The 15,745-nt window shown below is 36.8% G+C and overlaps 1 protein-coding gene across 50 annotated transcripts in view; it reads right to left on the bottom strand.

Moving 5' to 3' along the window:
* Window positions 1–15,745, bottom strand: part of CLOCK (clock circadian regulator) — a 119,580-nt gene that overhangs the window by 40,874 nt on the left and 62,961 nt on the right. For 43 of the 50 annotated variants that reach the window (XM_081589393.1, XM_081589646.1, XM_081589402.1 and 40 more), the window contains 2 exons: window positions 14,408–14,499; window positions 8,527–8,616 (listed from right to left, as the gene is read on the bottom strand). In XM_081589393.1, coding sequence (XP_081445519.1) covers window positions 8,527–8,616; window positions 14,408–14,499 — 182 coding nt within the window. The remainder of the gene's footprint in view (window positions 1–8,526; window positions 8,617–14,407; window positions 14,500–15,745) is intronic. The other 7 variants (XM_081589687.1, XM_081589728.1, XM_081589718.1 and 4 more) reach the window with 1 other exon arrangement.

Genomic DNA, 15,745 nt, shown 5'->3' with positions numbered 1-15,745 from the left:
CATCTAACCTGTATCCCACTGTCAAAAAGTCATGCTTTAAGATAAACAACCTCTTCCCGAAAAAGATGACTTACATGCTGAGCATTATAATCTATGCTAAGATATGGCTTTAATCAACAGTAATCTGACCAGCAAGAGGTTGCCTACAATGTGACATGGCTGTGGAATCCAAAGCGAATAGGACAGTGCCTGTCCATAAGAACCATGGACAATAAAACTTTAGTGAGATCACGTATGTGTGCGTGCTAAGTTGCTTCAGTCATGTCTGACTCTGTGCAACCCCATGGACTGTACCCTTGTCAGACCCCTCTGTCCACGAGATTCTCTAGGCAAGAATACAGGAGTGGGTTGCCATGCCCTTCTCCAGGGGATCTTCCCGACCCAGGGATCCAACCCATGTCTCCTGTCTCCTGAACTGGCAGGTGAGTTCTTTACCACTACATTTCCTGACAAATCCCATCCAGTCTACTTGGTTTCTCTGCATTTCAAACTGCTCTGTGAAATCCTGGGGATAATGAAGTGATAGCTCCAAGACTATGGAAGGCAAGGGAGGTGAAAAGAAACTGTGAAGACAGGGCTAAGGGTTCCACTAAGTAGTTTCATTTTTATTTTCTATTTCAAATATTGTAAAGATTGTTCAGAACACAAAACCTCAAACAATAACAAAAAAACAGAGAGCCACTGAGGATGGTAAGAGGTGGGATAGGGGTGTTTACCACTCTCATACAAGCCATATACACTTTCTTCAGTCCTTTCCCTAGCCTTCAAGGTACACCCCATGAAGTAAATCTTTCCCCTCTCTCACCACTTGTTTGTACTCTTCTGTCTTTCACAGACCAGCTGAAATTCCTTCTTCCAAAAATATGTCTTTTAACTGCATTGTTGTTGTTTGTTGTCTAGTTGCTAACTCATGTCCGACTTTTTGCAATCCCCTGGACTGCAGCATGCCAGGCTCCTCATTCCTCCACTATCTCCTAGAATTTGTTCAAATTCATGTCCATTGAGTCCGTGATGCTATCTAACCATCTCATCCTCTGTTGCCCCCATCTCCTTTTACCTTCATTCTTTCCCAGCATCAGGGTCTTTTCAAATGAGTCAGCTCCGCACATCAGGTGGTCCAAGTACTGGAGCTTCAACTTTAGCATCAGTCCTTCCAATGAATATTCAGGACTGATTTCCTTTAGGATTGACTGGTTTGATCTCCTTGCTGTCCAAGGGACTCTCAAGAGTCTTCTCAAGCACCTCAATTCAAAAGCATCAATTCTTTGGTGCTGAGCCTCCTCTATGGTTCAACTCTCACATCTATATGTAACTACTAGGAATACCATAGCTTTGACTACTAATATATGGACCTTTGTCATCAAAGTTATGTTTCTGCTTTCTAATACACTGTCTAGATTTGTCATAGCTCTTCCAAGGAGCAAGTGTCTTTTATTTCATGGCTATAGTCATTGTCCGCAGTGATTTTGGAACCCCCTAAAATAAAACCTATCCCTCCTTCCACTTTTCCCCCTTCTATTTGCCCAGAAGTGATGGGATCAGATGTCACAATCTTAATTTTTTAATGCTGAGTTTCAAGCCAGCTTTCTCACTCTCTTCTTTCACTCTCATCAAGAGGTTCTTTACTTCCTCTTCATTTTCTGCCATTAGATTGGTATCCTGTACATATCTGAGGCTGTAGATATTTCTCCTGGTAATCTTGATTCTAGCTTGTGATTCATGCAGCTTGGCATTTTGCATCATGTACCCTGCATAGAAGTTTAAATAAGCAGAATGACAGTATACAGCTTTGTCACACTCCTTCCCCAATTTTGAACCAGTCCCTTGCTCCATGTCTGGTTCGAACTGTTGCTTCTTGACCAGCATACAGTTTTCTCAGGAAAAGAGGTAAGGTGGTCTGGTACTTCCATCTCTTGAAGAATTTTTCAGTTTGTTGTGATCCACAGACTCAAAGGCTTTAGCATAGTCAATAAAGCAGAATTAGATGTTTTTCTGGAATTTATTGCTTTATCCATAACCCAACAAACATTGGCAATTTGATCTCTGGTTCCTCTGACTCTTCTAAACCCAACTTGGAAGTAATAGATTCACATAACTCTTGAAGCGTAACTTGAAGGATTTTGAGCATAGCCTTGCTAGCATGTGAAATGAGCACAACTGTACAGTAGTTTAAACATTCTTTGACACTGGAATGAAAACTGACTTTTTCCAGTCCTGTGGCCACTGCTGAGTTTTCCAAATTTGCTGAAACACTGAGTGCAGCACTTTAAAGCATCATCTTTCAGGATTTTAAATAGCTGAGCTGGAATTCCATCACCTCCACTAGCTTTATTCATAGTAATGTTTCCTAAGGCCCACTTGACTTCTCACTCCAGGATGTCCAGGTTTAGGTGAATGACCACACCATCACGGTTATCTGGGTCATGAAGATCTTTTTTGTAGAGTTCTTCTGGGTATTCTTGACATCTCTTAATCTCACCTGCTTCTGTTAGGTCCATACCATTTCTGTCCTTTATTGTGCCCATCCTTGCATGAAATGTTACCTTCATATCTCCGGTTTCATTGAAGAGATCTCTAGTCTTTTCCTTTCTGTTGTCTTCCTCTATTTCTTTTCATTGTTCATTAAAGAAGCCCTTCTAATCTTTCCTTGCTCTTCTGTGGAACTCTGCGTTCAGTTGCACATGCCTTTCCCTTTCTCCTTTGCCTTTCGATTCTCTTCTTTCCTAAGCTATTTGTAATGCCTCCTCAGACAACCACTTTGCCTTCTTGCATTTCTTTTTCTTGGGGATGGTTTTAGTCACTGCCTCCTGTACCATGTTAGGAACCTCTGTCCATAGCTCTTCAGGCACTCGGTCTACCAGATCTAATCCCTTGAATATATTCATCACCTCCACTATATAATCATAAGGGATTTGATTTAGGTTATATCTGAATGGCCTAGTGGTTATCCCTACCTTCCTCAACTCTTTTTGAGAGTCTCTTGAACAAAACGGAGATCAAACCAGTCAATCCTAAAAGAAATCAACTGGAAAGATTGATGCTGAAGCTGAAGCTTCAATACTTTGGCCACCTGAAGCGAAGAGCCAACTCACTGGAAAAGACTCTGATGCTGGAAGATTGAGGGCAGGAGAAGAAGGGGGTATGAGATGACTGGATGGCATCATCGACATAATGCACGTGAGTTTGAGCAAACTGGGAGATAGTGAAGGACAGGGAAGCCTGGCTTGCTGCAGTTCATGGGGTCGCAAAGAGATGCACACAACTTAGCAACTGAACAACCACAGAGAATGAAGTGGGTCAAAGTGGTAAAGATGTTCAGTTGTGCATGTGTCTACCGGTGAAAGTAAAGTCCAATGCTGTAAATAACAGTACTGCACAGGAACTTGGAATGTTAGGTCCAGGAATCAAGGTAAATTGGGAAGTGGTCAAGCAGAAGATGGCAAGAGTGAACATCAACATCTTAGCAATCAGTGAACTAAAATGGATGGAAATGGGTAAATTTAATTCAAATGACCATTATATCTACTACTGTGGGCAAGAATCCCTTAGAAGAAATGGAGTAGTCCTCATAGTCAACAAAAGAGTCCAAAATGCAGTACTTGGGTACAACCTGAAAAACGACAGAATGATCTCGGTTCGTTTCCAAGACAAACCATTCCACATCACAGTAATCTAAGTCTATGCTCCAATCACTGGTGCCAAAGAAGCTGAAGTTGACCAGTTCTGTGAAGACCTACAACACCTTCTAGAACTAACACCAGAAAAAGATGTCCTTTTCATCGTAGGGGATCGGAATGCAAAAGTAGGAAGTCAAGAGACCTGGAGTAACAGGGAAGTTTGGCCTTTGGAGTACAAGCAGGACAAAGACTAACAGAGTTTTGTCAAGAGAACATGCTAGTCAGAGCAAACAACCTTTTCCAACAACTCTACACATGGACATCACCAGATGGTCAATACCAAAATCACACTGAATATGTTCTTTGCAGCCAAGATGGAGAAGTTCTATACAGTCAGCAAAAACAAGACCTAGAGCTGACTGTGGCACGGATCATGAGCTCCTTATTGCAAAATTCAGGCTTAAATTGAAGAAGGTAGGGAAAACAACTTGGACATTCAGATATGACCTAAATCAAATCCCTTATGATTATACCATAGAAGTGATGAATAGACTCAAGGGATCAGATCTAGTAAGAGTGCCTGAAGAGCTATGGACAGAGCCTAAAGAACAAAGATTCTGGCCCCTTTGATAGGCTTTATTTACTTATTTCAAATATTTGTTTTCTTATTAAAAATATTTATTTGCAAATAGGGAAGTCCAAATAATCATAACTACTTTAAAAATTCTAGTTTTTTATTTCTGCATACTGCATTTACACCAAACATTGTACTGACTTTCTTAATACACATTTGTGTTTATATTTCAAAATTATCAACTTAAGAAAAATAGATATGAAAGGCTCATACAATATCTTAATAATAGCAGTGTTATTCCTGGACTCTGTCAGGCTATGTAACATGGTTAATCTTCCTCCCTGTATTACATGGTAACAAATTTAATATACTATCTTCTCAGGAACACATTTAAGCAAGTGGGAGGAATGCAATTTTGAATTGTAAAACTTTACAAATTTTAACTTCCCAGTAGAGAGACTTTATGTCTTGGTATTTCCACTAAATTATTGCACAATTCTCTGTGGTTCATATGTGTTCTCTGTGGTTCCATATGTGGTTCATATGTGGTTCAAACACAAAGGGGCTGGGCGAAAAATGTCTAAAATCCTTTCTGCCCTGGAGGTGGTATGACCTTATCATTTTGTTGTAGAAAACCACTTCAGGAACAACAACAACAAAAAATCCATAAATTTCCTTTCCTGATTAGTAGCCACAAATAGGTTAAAATTTACCTAAATTAGTTTCATAAGTATGACATGACAAAATTAAGAAAAAATTTTTTCCAAGACCTATAGAATCAGACATACAATTTTATAGCTAGATTTAAAATTTAAGTTTAAAACTGTTAAGTCATACTGACCACTGATTAAGATGGCAAATTTTAATTTCTCAACAGAACTGAATTATAAACACTAAAGCTTTATATTTAGAGATTTTCTAATGTTTCTTCCCCTCGGGACAAGAGTCAAAATTATATTTTAGATAAAAAGGTATGTATGTTAACACAGAAAGAAAGGGACACCACTATTTTAAATCTTTTGCTTAGCATCTGTTACAGTTTAATTATTAATGACAGGCCAAAAGAGAAAAATCACTTTTTTTTTCCTTATTGGGTTTGATCCTAAACAAGTTTTATTTCATTTTATCAAAACATCCTTCTGGGGACTTCCTTGGTGGTCCAGTGGCTAGGAATCTATGCTCCCAATGCAGGGGGTCTGGGTTTGATCCCTGGTCAGGGAACTAGATACCACATGCCACAACTAAAAAAAATCCTGCATACCACAAGAAAGATCCTAGGTGCTGTAACTAAGACTCAGCTCAGCCAAATAAACAATACAATATAGCAATGTCATTGATGTGAGGAAAAGTATCCATCGTAACTGGAGAGCAGCTTAAAAAAAAAAAGAACCAAAAAAACCTGTTTTACATTGCATACTATTAACTCAGTATGCAATGAAATGGGTCTGCTGTATCGGCGGCAATCTCTTCTGCCCAAAAACTCATCCGCTGGTCTCTACATGCTTTGGGCGACACCAACGGTTAAAAACACCCAGAAGATGTTACTAACAGAGGAAACTGGGTAGGGATATGGGGGCACTCTGTACTATCTTCTTAATTTTTCTACAAATGTAAAAATAGCTCCAAAATTAATTGTTTTTTAATCTAGGAGGCAATGAGATGGTCATGAAGTTTTTCATTGAGGGGAGTATGTTAATTATCAAACACCTGGGTCCTAACTAGGTCTGTTGCACACGTTATTTCAATATGCCATGAAATATTCCCTCACTAAAGATCCAGTGTGGCATTAGGAAGGAATCTTTAAAACATCTATTTCAAATAATCTACTCACTTTCTTATACGCAATCAATAATTACTAAGCGCCTCACTAAGAAATTAGCCAGCATATGTGGATACAGAGATAAAGTCCCTGCACTTAGAAAGTTTACCATTATAATCCAAATCAACAGAAAATTAAAATTCACTGTAAGTGTCATGGTGGCAGCAGGTATAAGGTAACACGAGAAAAGGCATCTAATTCTCAATGAAGTCCAGGAAAAGTGCCCAAGAAGCAGGCTTTTTAAAAGTCTGACCACACTGCAAATTACTCCCTGATTGTAACTAAAGACAATATAGTTTCTAAAAATACATAACTGAAAGAAAATCCAATGAAATTGTTTATAGGTTTAAAAGCCTATAATTATACGTTTACTCAAATTACTCAACCTTATTTTATTACAGTTGATTTACAGTATTATTAGTTTTAGGTGTACAACATTAATGATTCAACTGTTTTAATAGACTACACTCCAATTAAAGTTATTGCAAAATAATGGCTATATTTCCCTGTGCTAGACAATATATCCTTGTTGCTTGACTTTTATACATCGCATGGGTAATCCCCTCCCCCATCACATCCCTCTCCCATCCCCTGCCACCCTGGTAACTGCTAGTTTTTCTCTATCTGTGAGTCTGCTTCTGTTTTGTTATATTCATTCTTTTGTTTTATTATTCAATCTTATCTTAGTCATATCATAATCTTACAAAGGATTTCTTTCCCTAGCTTTTCTTACTATGCAAATTTTTTCTTAAGGAAACAGTTGTCCAGAAAAATTCAGTTATCAGTCGGTCCTTTGGTCTGCCCCTAGAGAGGCAGTAAAGCCAAGCCATTTTCTGTGTGACACAGAAATCAGCAAATTATTTACTGCCTGGCTTTCAGAAACAAAGTACCCTTATAGAATCTGGCCTTTTAAGTATAGAGTAAATTCTCTTCATAAAGTACAAAGCAGCAGCGTAATCAGAGGGAAGGAGATACTGCTTTTCAACATCTCTTTAAAGAAATCTTAACAGAACAGATGACTTCGTATTGTTACACATTTTCAAGAGATGGCATTTTAAGAGTAATTTATAAGTAACTTCAAAATATTTACATCCAAACCCCATTTTAAGCCAGTAAGTTAGGGGGTCCCCAGAAAAAGAGAACCAGAAATAGCTTTCTTGACATAAGAGAAGCCATTTTGTAATCTAAGCTTGGCCACAATGCTTGCCCTTGAAGGAATATTAGTAATGAATGATCTTAAGGGAACAAAGGAATACAGGAACAGAGAAAGGGCAGGCAAACAACAGTGCAGTGAAAGCAGAGTTCCAGTTCCTCCTCAAAGGATATATATAAAATATGCCCGAGTTCTATAGGAAACCAAGGCCCTCTGCTAAGTGGCGAATATGATGATGATGTTGACCTTTTCTCACTTCAATCAAGTAAAGCTTAGATGCTGTTGACCTTTGCTCTACTTTTATACTGAATTCTCCTCTGCTCAAGTCCCTTCATGAATATGCATGTACTCTTAGCTTAAAAATTCCCTAATTTTGCTGTACAGAGAGATACTGCTTTGGGAAAGATATCAGTGTTCTTACTTGCTGCAAGTAATAATAAATCCTTCCTTCTCCTAATCTTTGCCTGGGTTGTGTCTAATGGCTTGACACTCACCAAGAGGCAAACCCATTTTTGTGTAACATCACCTTAGATGAGAATATTACATATTCAACAAAGACTTCAAATTCATAAAAACCGTCAACTGGAGCACAGCACCTAGTATAGTATTTGGTAGCATAGATGTTCAATAAATATATGTTAAGTAAAACAGCAAACACATAATTCAGGTACTCACCATTCTAATCAAAATTTATATATAATTATTTTCTGATTATCTACCCTTTGGGTCATATTAAGAACAAATGGAATATGGGCATTAAAATATTATCAACTCAAGACACAGAGCACAAAAGTTCTGTATCTATTATTTTCAGCATGTTCTTGTAAGTCATTCTTTTGAGAAAAGTATTATTTAGCTGCAACAAATATCTCAGTAGAAATTTAGTTATTCCCAAGATATTTTCAATGAGTAAGTGACACCACCACCACACTGATTAAAGTTAATATTGAAAACTCAGCATTAGAATAAAGAAGACAGGAAGAATAGAGGTTAAAGTAGGAGTTGAATATTTAGTTACTACAGATGAGAGTCATGACTGACCTGAAAAAATACAGCCATACTAAAACAAAGACATACTTAGAGGTCTCATCCCCACTCTGATCATTGTTCAACAGTGCTCTGGGGCTTCCCTTCTTAAGGTTTTAGAACATTTAAAAATAGGCATTAAGTGAGAAAGATGGGGTGGGAGGTAGGAGGGAGGTTCAAGAGGGAGGGGACATATGTATACCTATGGTTGATTCATATTGATGTATGGCAGAAACTATCACAATATTGTAAATCAATTATCCTCCAAAAATAAACATATTAATAAAACAATTTTTTTTTTAAAGTGAGAAAGAGATCACAGGATTTTTATACTTACCGGTAAATGTTCAAGCAATGAAGTTACACTCTCAGACACATATATTATGCTTCCATCTGTCATGATTGCTAAAAAAAAACCATCAAGAGCCTGAAATTAAACATAATGGTCAGTTAAATGAAAAGAAAAAATTATTTCACAGGACAGACATAAGAATCTAAGATAAATCACAAAGAGCTGGAAATTTCTAGAGCACTGTCAAAATACTACCTTTTCCCCTTTGCAGTACCTTAGTATCTGTCATTGTGAATTTTAAGACGCTTCTGGAAAAAAAGTATCACTCTATGACCATTACTGAATGGCAAGTTTCTAAAAGAGACTTAATATTCTACCTTTATCATATGCTATTATACAACGATGGCCTTATTTGAAGATGTTAATATCTCCAAAGCATAGATGCCATCAACAATATGTCTTTGGCCAACAAAAGAACACATTATCACCTTCACATATATAATATTAACAAAAGTGTATGAAGCACAGGGAGATACATGGGGAATAAACTGAAAGGGAATAAGCTGAAAAAATTGAGTGAAGTCAGATCATGGAAGGCTCTGAATATCAGGGAAAGACATATGAACTTTGCTTAAGAGTGGTCTGGAAGCAATGTGTAAAATGGATTTTGAGGAAAAAGTGAATTAAGAGGAAAATTTCAGTGGCCTTTGGAATAATCAGAGAAGTTAAGGAGAATCTGAATGAAATCAGTAGCAGTAAAAACAGAGAAGAAAGGACTTAGGCAAGCATTAGGAAATGTGATGTTAAGAGTTCAGGAGAGAGTCAGCACAGGGGAACAATACTTAACAAAAAGCAATACTCTATTCGTGTCTCACAAAGTTTTTCATCTGAGAATCTTAGGCACCAAAGTGGAAGCTGAAGAAATGAGATCTGCAAAAATGAAAAGGATGGCAAAAACAAATCTCTGAGGTATTATCTACGTATGGAGATGAAGAGGAGCGAAAGTGCCAGAGAAAATGACAAAGACAGGACAGAATACACTGCTGTTGATGAAGTCAATGGAAGAAAGAATGACAAAGTGAGTGAGGAGGAAAACAGATGGTTCAGTAAAAAATGGGATCAAACAAGACAAGGAATAAAAAAATGAGGACTGAATTTTGGTGACTTTCAGGAGTTATGTCAATAGGAAGGAGATGCATACTACAATGAGTTTAGAGATGGGTGGATCATCAGAAGGCTATTACAATATACTTTGTTCAAGTTCATGAAAGCACACATTTTGAGAGGACAAAGTATCAAGGGAAGTCATTTTTTTTAGAAAAAGTAACTGAAATATATTTTCAGGCTAAGGAAAAGAAGATCCAATGGAAAAAATGTTGAGGACCTCCCTGGTGGTCCAGTGGCCGAGAATTCACCTGCCAATGCAGGGGATATGGGTTTGATCCCTGGGCAGGGAAGATCCCACATGTCATGGGGTAACTAAGCCCATGTTTTGCAACTACTGAGGCTGCATGCTGCAACTACTGAAGCCCACATGCCTACAGCCCACACTCCACAACAAAAGAAGCCATGGCAATGAGAAGCCCATGCACTGCAACTATAGCATAGCCCCCACTCGCTGCAACTAGAGAAAGCCCACACGCAGCAACCAAGACCCAGAGCAGCCATAAACAAACAAGTAAAAAAAAAAAGAAGAGATATTCAAGATATACAGCAGATAAAGTATATCACAAGAGGAGTTCCTCTTCTATCAAATAGTTACCACACTAAATCTGAATTTCTTGTGTAAGTATAGGGCTCTCTCAAAGGATATGATTCTGGTAAGAACTATATTGTATCTGCAACATTGTATATCTGCAGCACCTGGCATACGTGTGGCACATGGCAAATAAAAAATACCTGTATGTTACTTATGTATCTGAGAGTTAGAGCAAGCCTCCCTCTAATTCTAAGTAATTGTTGAGGTATATGGTCAATGTATGGAAAAAGGCATCCCCCACCTCCCCTTTTATTGAGGGAAGATGTTTGGGTATCAGCAAGTAATTAATCTGAGCAGATGCCTGCCTTCCAGAATGGCTCAGACAAACTCATTCTTGGCTAATGTAAGGGGAGGGGATGAAACCTTATAATTCAAGCAAATTCATGAAATTTTCACAAAAACTCTTTAATACAATTACGCCAGTATTATTTCTTAAGGAAAAGGGTCAAAATGATGTTAAGAACATGCTTTTCTCATGTGAAGCTAGACTGTGTCATCTTTGAAAGCAAATTACTATTTTCTATGATGATCTCTACCTGCTCCTAGGAGATCTACTAGGAATTAGGATGCAGCTCTCTTCTGTGAGGTGAATAAACTAAAATCAGAATTCTTAAAGACCTGATCCCACTCCCAGAAGCAGAGCCTGCCCCCTTCTCTTCCAAAGCAGGTAAAGATTCAGCAGAGAAAGGCCTGCATTAGCATCTCGCCAAGTCTTAACACAAGAAAAGGATCCAGAGTTCAAACTTCTTTTGAATGGAAGGATGTAATTTTCCAAGAAGGTAGGTATGTACACCAAAACAGGAGGGGCTTTGAGGAGGAATACTCGAGAGATGTGGAACAAGACAGAAGGACGTCCTTATCCCAAGACTGAAGACTGTGAAGGTTATCCCTTGTCCACGTTGTATGATAGGAGGGAAAGGGCTCATTAGTTAAAACTCATCTTCCTATTTGACATCTACTTTACATCCACTTTGCACATATCAAGAGGCCTGTATACATGTTGGTTGTTTACTTAGTGAGTACTTAATCTGGCAAGACTGGATGGAAGTCCCAAGGAAGGGGACAGAACCTCCTTGAGATGAGGCAGGCAGGGCCCTGGCCCTTCTCTTGTAGAGTACTGGGGAGAGCTGCCAGCTGTCAAGAGGAAAGAACTCTGTACCAGGATATGACTCCACACAGAGATAACTTGGCACAGAGGTCTAGCAAGGCTAAACTGCCCTTATTTTCTTGGTTAATCTCAACATCCCCAACAAGGGTAGCAAGGAATATTCCTTAAGCATCAGAAACAAGAGGTAGAGGGATGGGTGGCAATGGAAGAATGAAGAAAGACAGCCAACACACAAGGTAGAAGTGAATTTTGAGATCTTAGTCTCAGTTCTTTGATTAATTAGCTGACTGGACAAGCTCCAATCTCTCTAGGCATCATCCATAAAATGAAGAGTTTGAGCTGAATGACCCCAGCTCTTCTGCTAGCAGCTCTAACATTCCTAGACAAAACCTACATCTGAAATTCTGCTGAAAAGTGCATCCAGACTGCCTGATTGTAATCTAATCAACATGATAAGCCAACAATAACACAACTAGGTTAGCTGAACCCAGGTTACAATACACACAATTATACATATCCTTCAATCTTGGCATATGAACATTAAAATGCCTACTTAGCAGTTGCAAATATTCACTAAAAATCAAAAATATGCTTGACATATTAAAAGTTAGTAAATGTAATATTTTTGAGGAATGTAATTTCAAAAGCTGTGAGGATAATCATGAGATAACTAATTTATAGTTTCAAAATTAACATGTTTAAATATTCTGTTATATATAAGGTTATAATCTCTAGACTCTTTGATTTAGTTATTTTTAATACTACATATGTACTACATGTGTCTTTGCAATTAAGTTAAAATCTGTTCACTGTAAAGAAAAATCTGAAGACAATTCTTTTCGATTTAGCTTATTATTGAATAGGTAATTTACCTTCCTAAGTTTCTTAAATATAGATATTACATTAATTTATGAATTTATAAGAAAATTTGGGGGGACTTCCTGGCAGTCCAGCAGTTAGGATTCTGCATTTCCACTGCAGGGGGTGGAGGTTTGATCCCTGGTTAGAGAAATAAGATCCTGCATGCCACTCAGTGTGGCAAAAAAAGTAAAAATAAAATGAAGAAAAATTACTAAAAAAAGAAGATTTTCACACCAAAAAGCAGGGTAAGTAAAGCGTTTATGACTGGGACTTCCTTGGTGTCTAGTCGTTAAAAATGCACCTTGCAGTGCAGAGGACACAGGTTCAATCCCTAGTCAGGGAAGTAAGATCCCATGTGCCTGGTAGCAACTAAGCTTGCTAGCCACAACCTGAGCCCTCGCACCCCAGAACCTGCATGTCACAGCTAGAGAGTCCATGCACCACAAAGAGGATCCCACATGCTGCAACCAAGACCCGACACAACCAAATGAAGAAAAAGGTTTTTAAAAGGGTTTATGATAACACAGATGGTATTAAATCATGGCACTGAGCAATAAAGAAAAATTTAAAGAACAATTAAATGACTTGATTTCTTCTTGGGGTTACAAACATTTGCTTGTTTGCACCCTTTCATAAATGTATTAGTTAATCTAAAGAGATAATTTTGGACAATGTCAAACTCCTTTTTAGAGGAGAAAAAATTAATTGGAACTATTATTCGGTTTGTAACTTGTGTCCACTGATTTAAAGAGCTAATTGCTGGTTACCAAGCTACAAGTTCTGTGCCACAGCTAACTTTCACTGAGAAGAAGTGCCATGAGCAGCAGTGGGCACAGGGGCTGGGGCCACAGGGATCAGAGGCTGGTTTTCCTGCAGTGAATGCTGGCTCAGCTGATTAGTTTTATTTTGAGCAATTTCATAATCCCTTTGCTCAATTTCCTCATCTGAAAGTAAGAAAGGGATACTAATAGTGTATCTTCATAAGACTACTGTGAGGATTCACTGAGGTAATAGTATGTAAGACATGCTCAGTTATTTTTTCAGGTTTTAAGCATGGCTTTAAGTATATATACAATGTATTTACACTCAAACAAATTTTCATATGGTAACATTTCTGCTGAATATATAAAGACATAATCTAGCAATTAACTATTCTACCTAGTAAAAACAGAAAAATAATTCAATAATTTGCAAAATACTGTTGCTTTGGACTTGAATCAACATGCAAAGACACTTGAGACATGGTTCTTACATATATATATATACCACACAGATATATGCTTAAAAAGAACAACCTGAACAAACAGAATAAGAAATGCAAATTATTTAACAATCTCTACTTCAATTGTTTTCTTCTACTCCTTCTGTCTCTAGCTTCTTTTGCTTATCTACTTTTCTTATCCTTAACTGTTAACACCCAAGTATAATACCACCTTTATTTATTATTATTTTTTGGGGGAAAATAAAAGCTTTCATAGAAATCTGATACTGAACTCTGTACTTTGTGTGCATGAAGATATCCTTATTAATCTAAATTGGAAATGTTTAAAAAGTAAAACTGATAGATATGAGTGACTCAAAATTTTTGTGGATTTTATATTTGATTACATGACATATTAAGGTTTGCAATTCTAAGCAAGTATGATCTGAACTGTATTCAAAAATAATTCTGTCATAGAAGAACATCTACTTTCAGAAGGAAAACCTTTAGAAGTTTCTATTTAAAATGAGAAGAGTTGCCTTTCAATGTATATTTCATTATTTTGATATTTTCAAAATACTTCATTTAGTATCATTTTATGCTGTGTTTAGGTGGATTTTAATTTGTTAAAAAAATCCTACTGTCCAGTAAAATACATTTCATAATATTTAATATGTAATGAATAATATATTTTATTTTTCATTTAAATGTTAGTGTTGTCCAGGTAGAGAACTTGGTAGTTATAGGTTTCTGAGTTATTAAGCCTCTCAAAAATTCAGATGATATTGAAAGCACAAAGATTTAGCATTATTTTACCACATATAGTACTATTTTATTACAATACTTACATCAGTTAATTTTAAATGAATAGTTGGTTGACTTACACTGAATTAAGATTTTTCAGTATTAAACTAATATTATTAAAACTATACTAGAATTGGTAACCCCTGTGATTTCTTAAGAAAATAAAACTTTTCAAAAATTAATCTGGACATACCTCTAGCATTAATTGTGTAAACTCTTCATTACTAAGGAATGTAGGTTTCCAGTCCTGTCGAATTTCACTAGCGTCTGACTGTGCAGTGATTTCTGTAAACAGATTGACACATTAGTGGCACTAATTAAAGAGGAGAGCCATAGTCAGTAACATTTATTGGTCTAGGTAAGTATTAGGAGGTCCAAATTCTGGTATGATGAAATATTTGAGCTAATGTAGCAGGTCATCTGCTTGAATAATTTGGATAACTTTAAGACTAGTCTCTTGAAAATGTCAGTCTCTCTGAATTTTCTCTGGGGAGCTTTGAGAACCTTTGTTCCTGACTGGCCTCAGATTGCTTCCTGCTTTACACAATGATCAAATAAGAATCAGAATAAGCAGATTAGATGAAGCATTAGAAATATATTCTTTCTCCTTTCTTTCTTTACCTTTCAAACAGTAGTACCTAGAACAGACCTAAGGATATAAACCTGGAGGAAAGGAGCCAAGGAGATCAGTCAGCTTTTAAAAAAGAATTATTTTAGGCCTGCCTATTGCCAGGCAGAGATTCTTCCCAGTCTAAGGTGTTCTACTCTTAATTAATCAAAGAGACTAAATTAAAATTCTAGGCAAAAACTTTATATTAATAAACCCAGAGTGATTCTACTCAGTGTCCTCTGGCATGTTTTCTTAGTGGTAGGAAGCTGGTCAAAATTTAGAGATTCCCTAACTTTCGGCACTTATTTTAACACAATTATTATAGTTTATTTTGCAACATACTTCTAACGGATTGTTATAAAAAGCTATTCATAAATGATGAAATCTGTACCTAGGCAATATTTTTTCCATATTTAAATGCAGACATATTAAAACAACCAAGTAAAATGATTTTACTCTACAAAATATACTCTATTTTGCAGTGGAAAATATGGACTAAGTTGTTTTGATGTCTCTATTATCAGATAGATAAATACAGCATAACGAATTGGCACCCCAAATTTGGCATATTGGAAATGTCTGTATTAGATATGAATAACTACAGCTACTAATTCTGTGGAATATAATCATGCTTTTCAAATTCACATCAATTATATACATTCAGAAAAAAGGACTTAAATCCATAAACAAATTCCATCAAGTTTAGCTAAACCCAGGTTTATTTTTAGAGTAGTAAGTATATAAGAATTACCTTTCAATTTCAGGTAAATTTTAATTTTGTGAGAACCATAAGCCCAACTTTAAAAAAAAATCTAAATGCCAAAATTAATCCTCTATTGTCAGGGGGAAATAATTATGCATGCATATCATTTCATTTCATTCAACAATCATTTACTGAACTGCTACAATGTCTGAGGAATG

Source organism: Giraffa tippelskirchi, chromosome 1 (assembly GCF_054371585.1).
Source record: "Giraffa tippelskirchi isolate mGirTip1 chromosome 1, T2T-mGirTip1v1.2.pri, whole genome shotgun sequence".
In the NCBI taxonomy this organism is placed as follows: Eukaryota; Metazoa; Chordata; class Mammalia; order Artiodactyla; family Giraffidae; genus Giraffa; species Giraffa tippelskirchi.
Note: the sequence above shows the minus strand (reverse complement) of the source record. Positions and strands in the feature narration are given on the sequence as shown.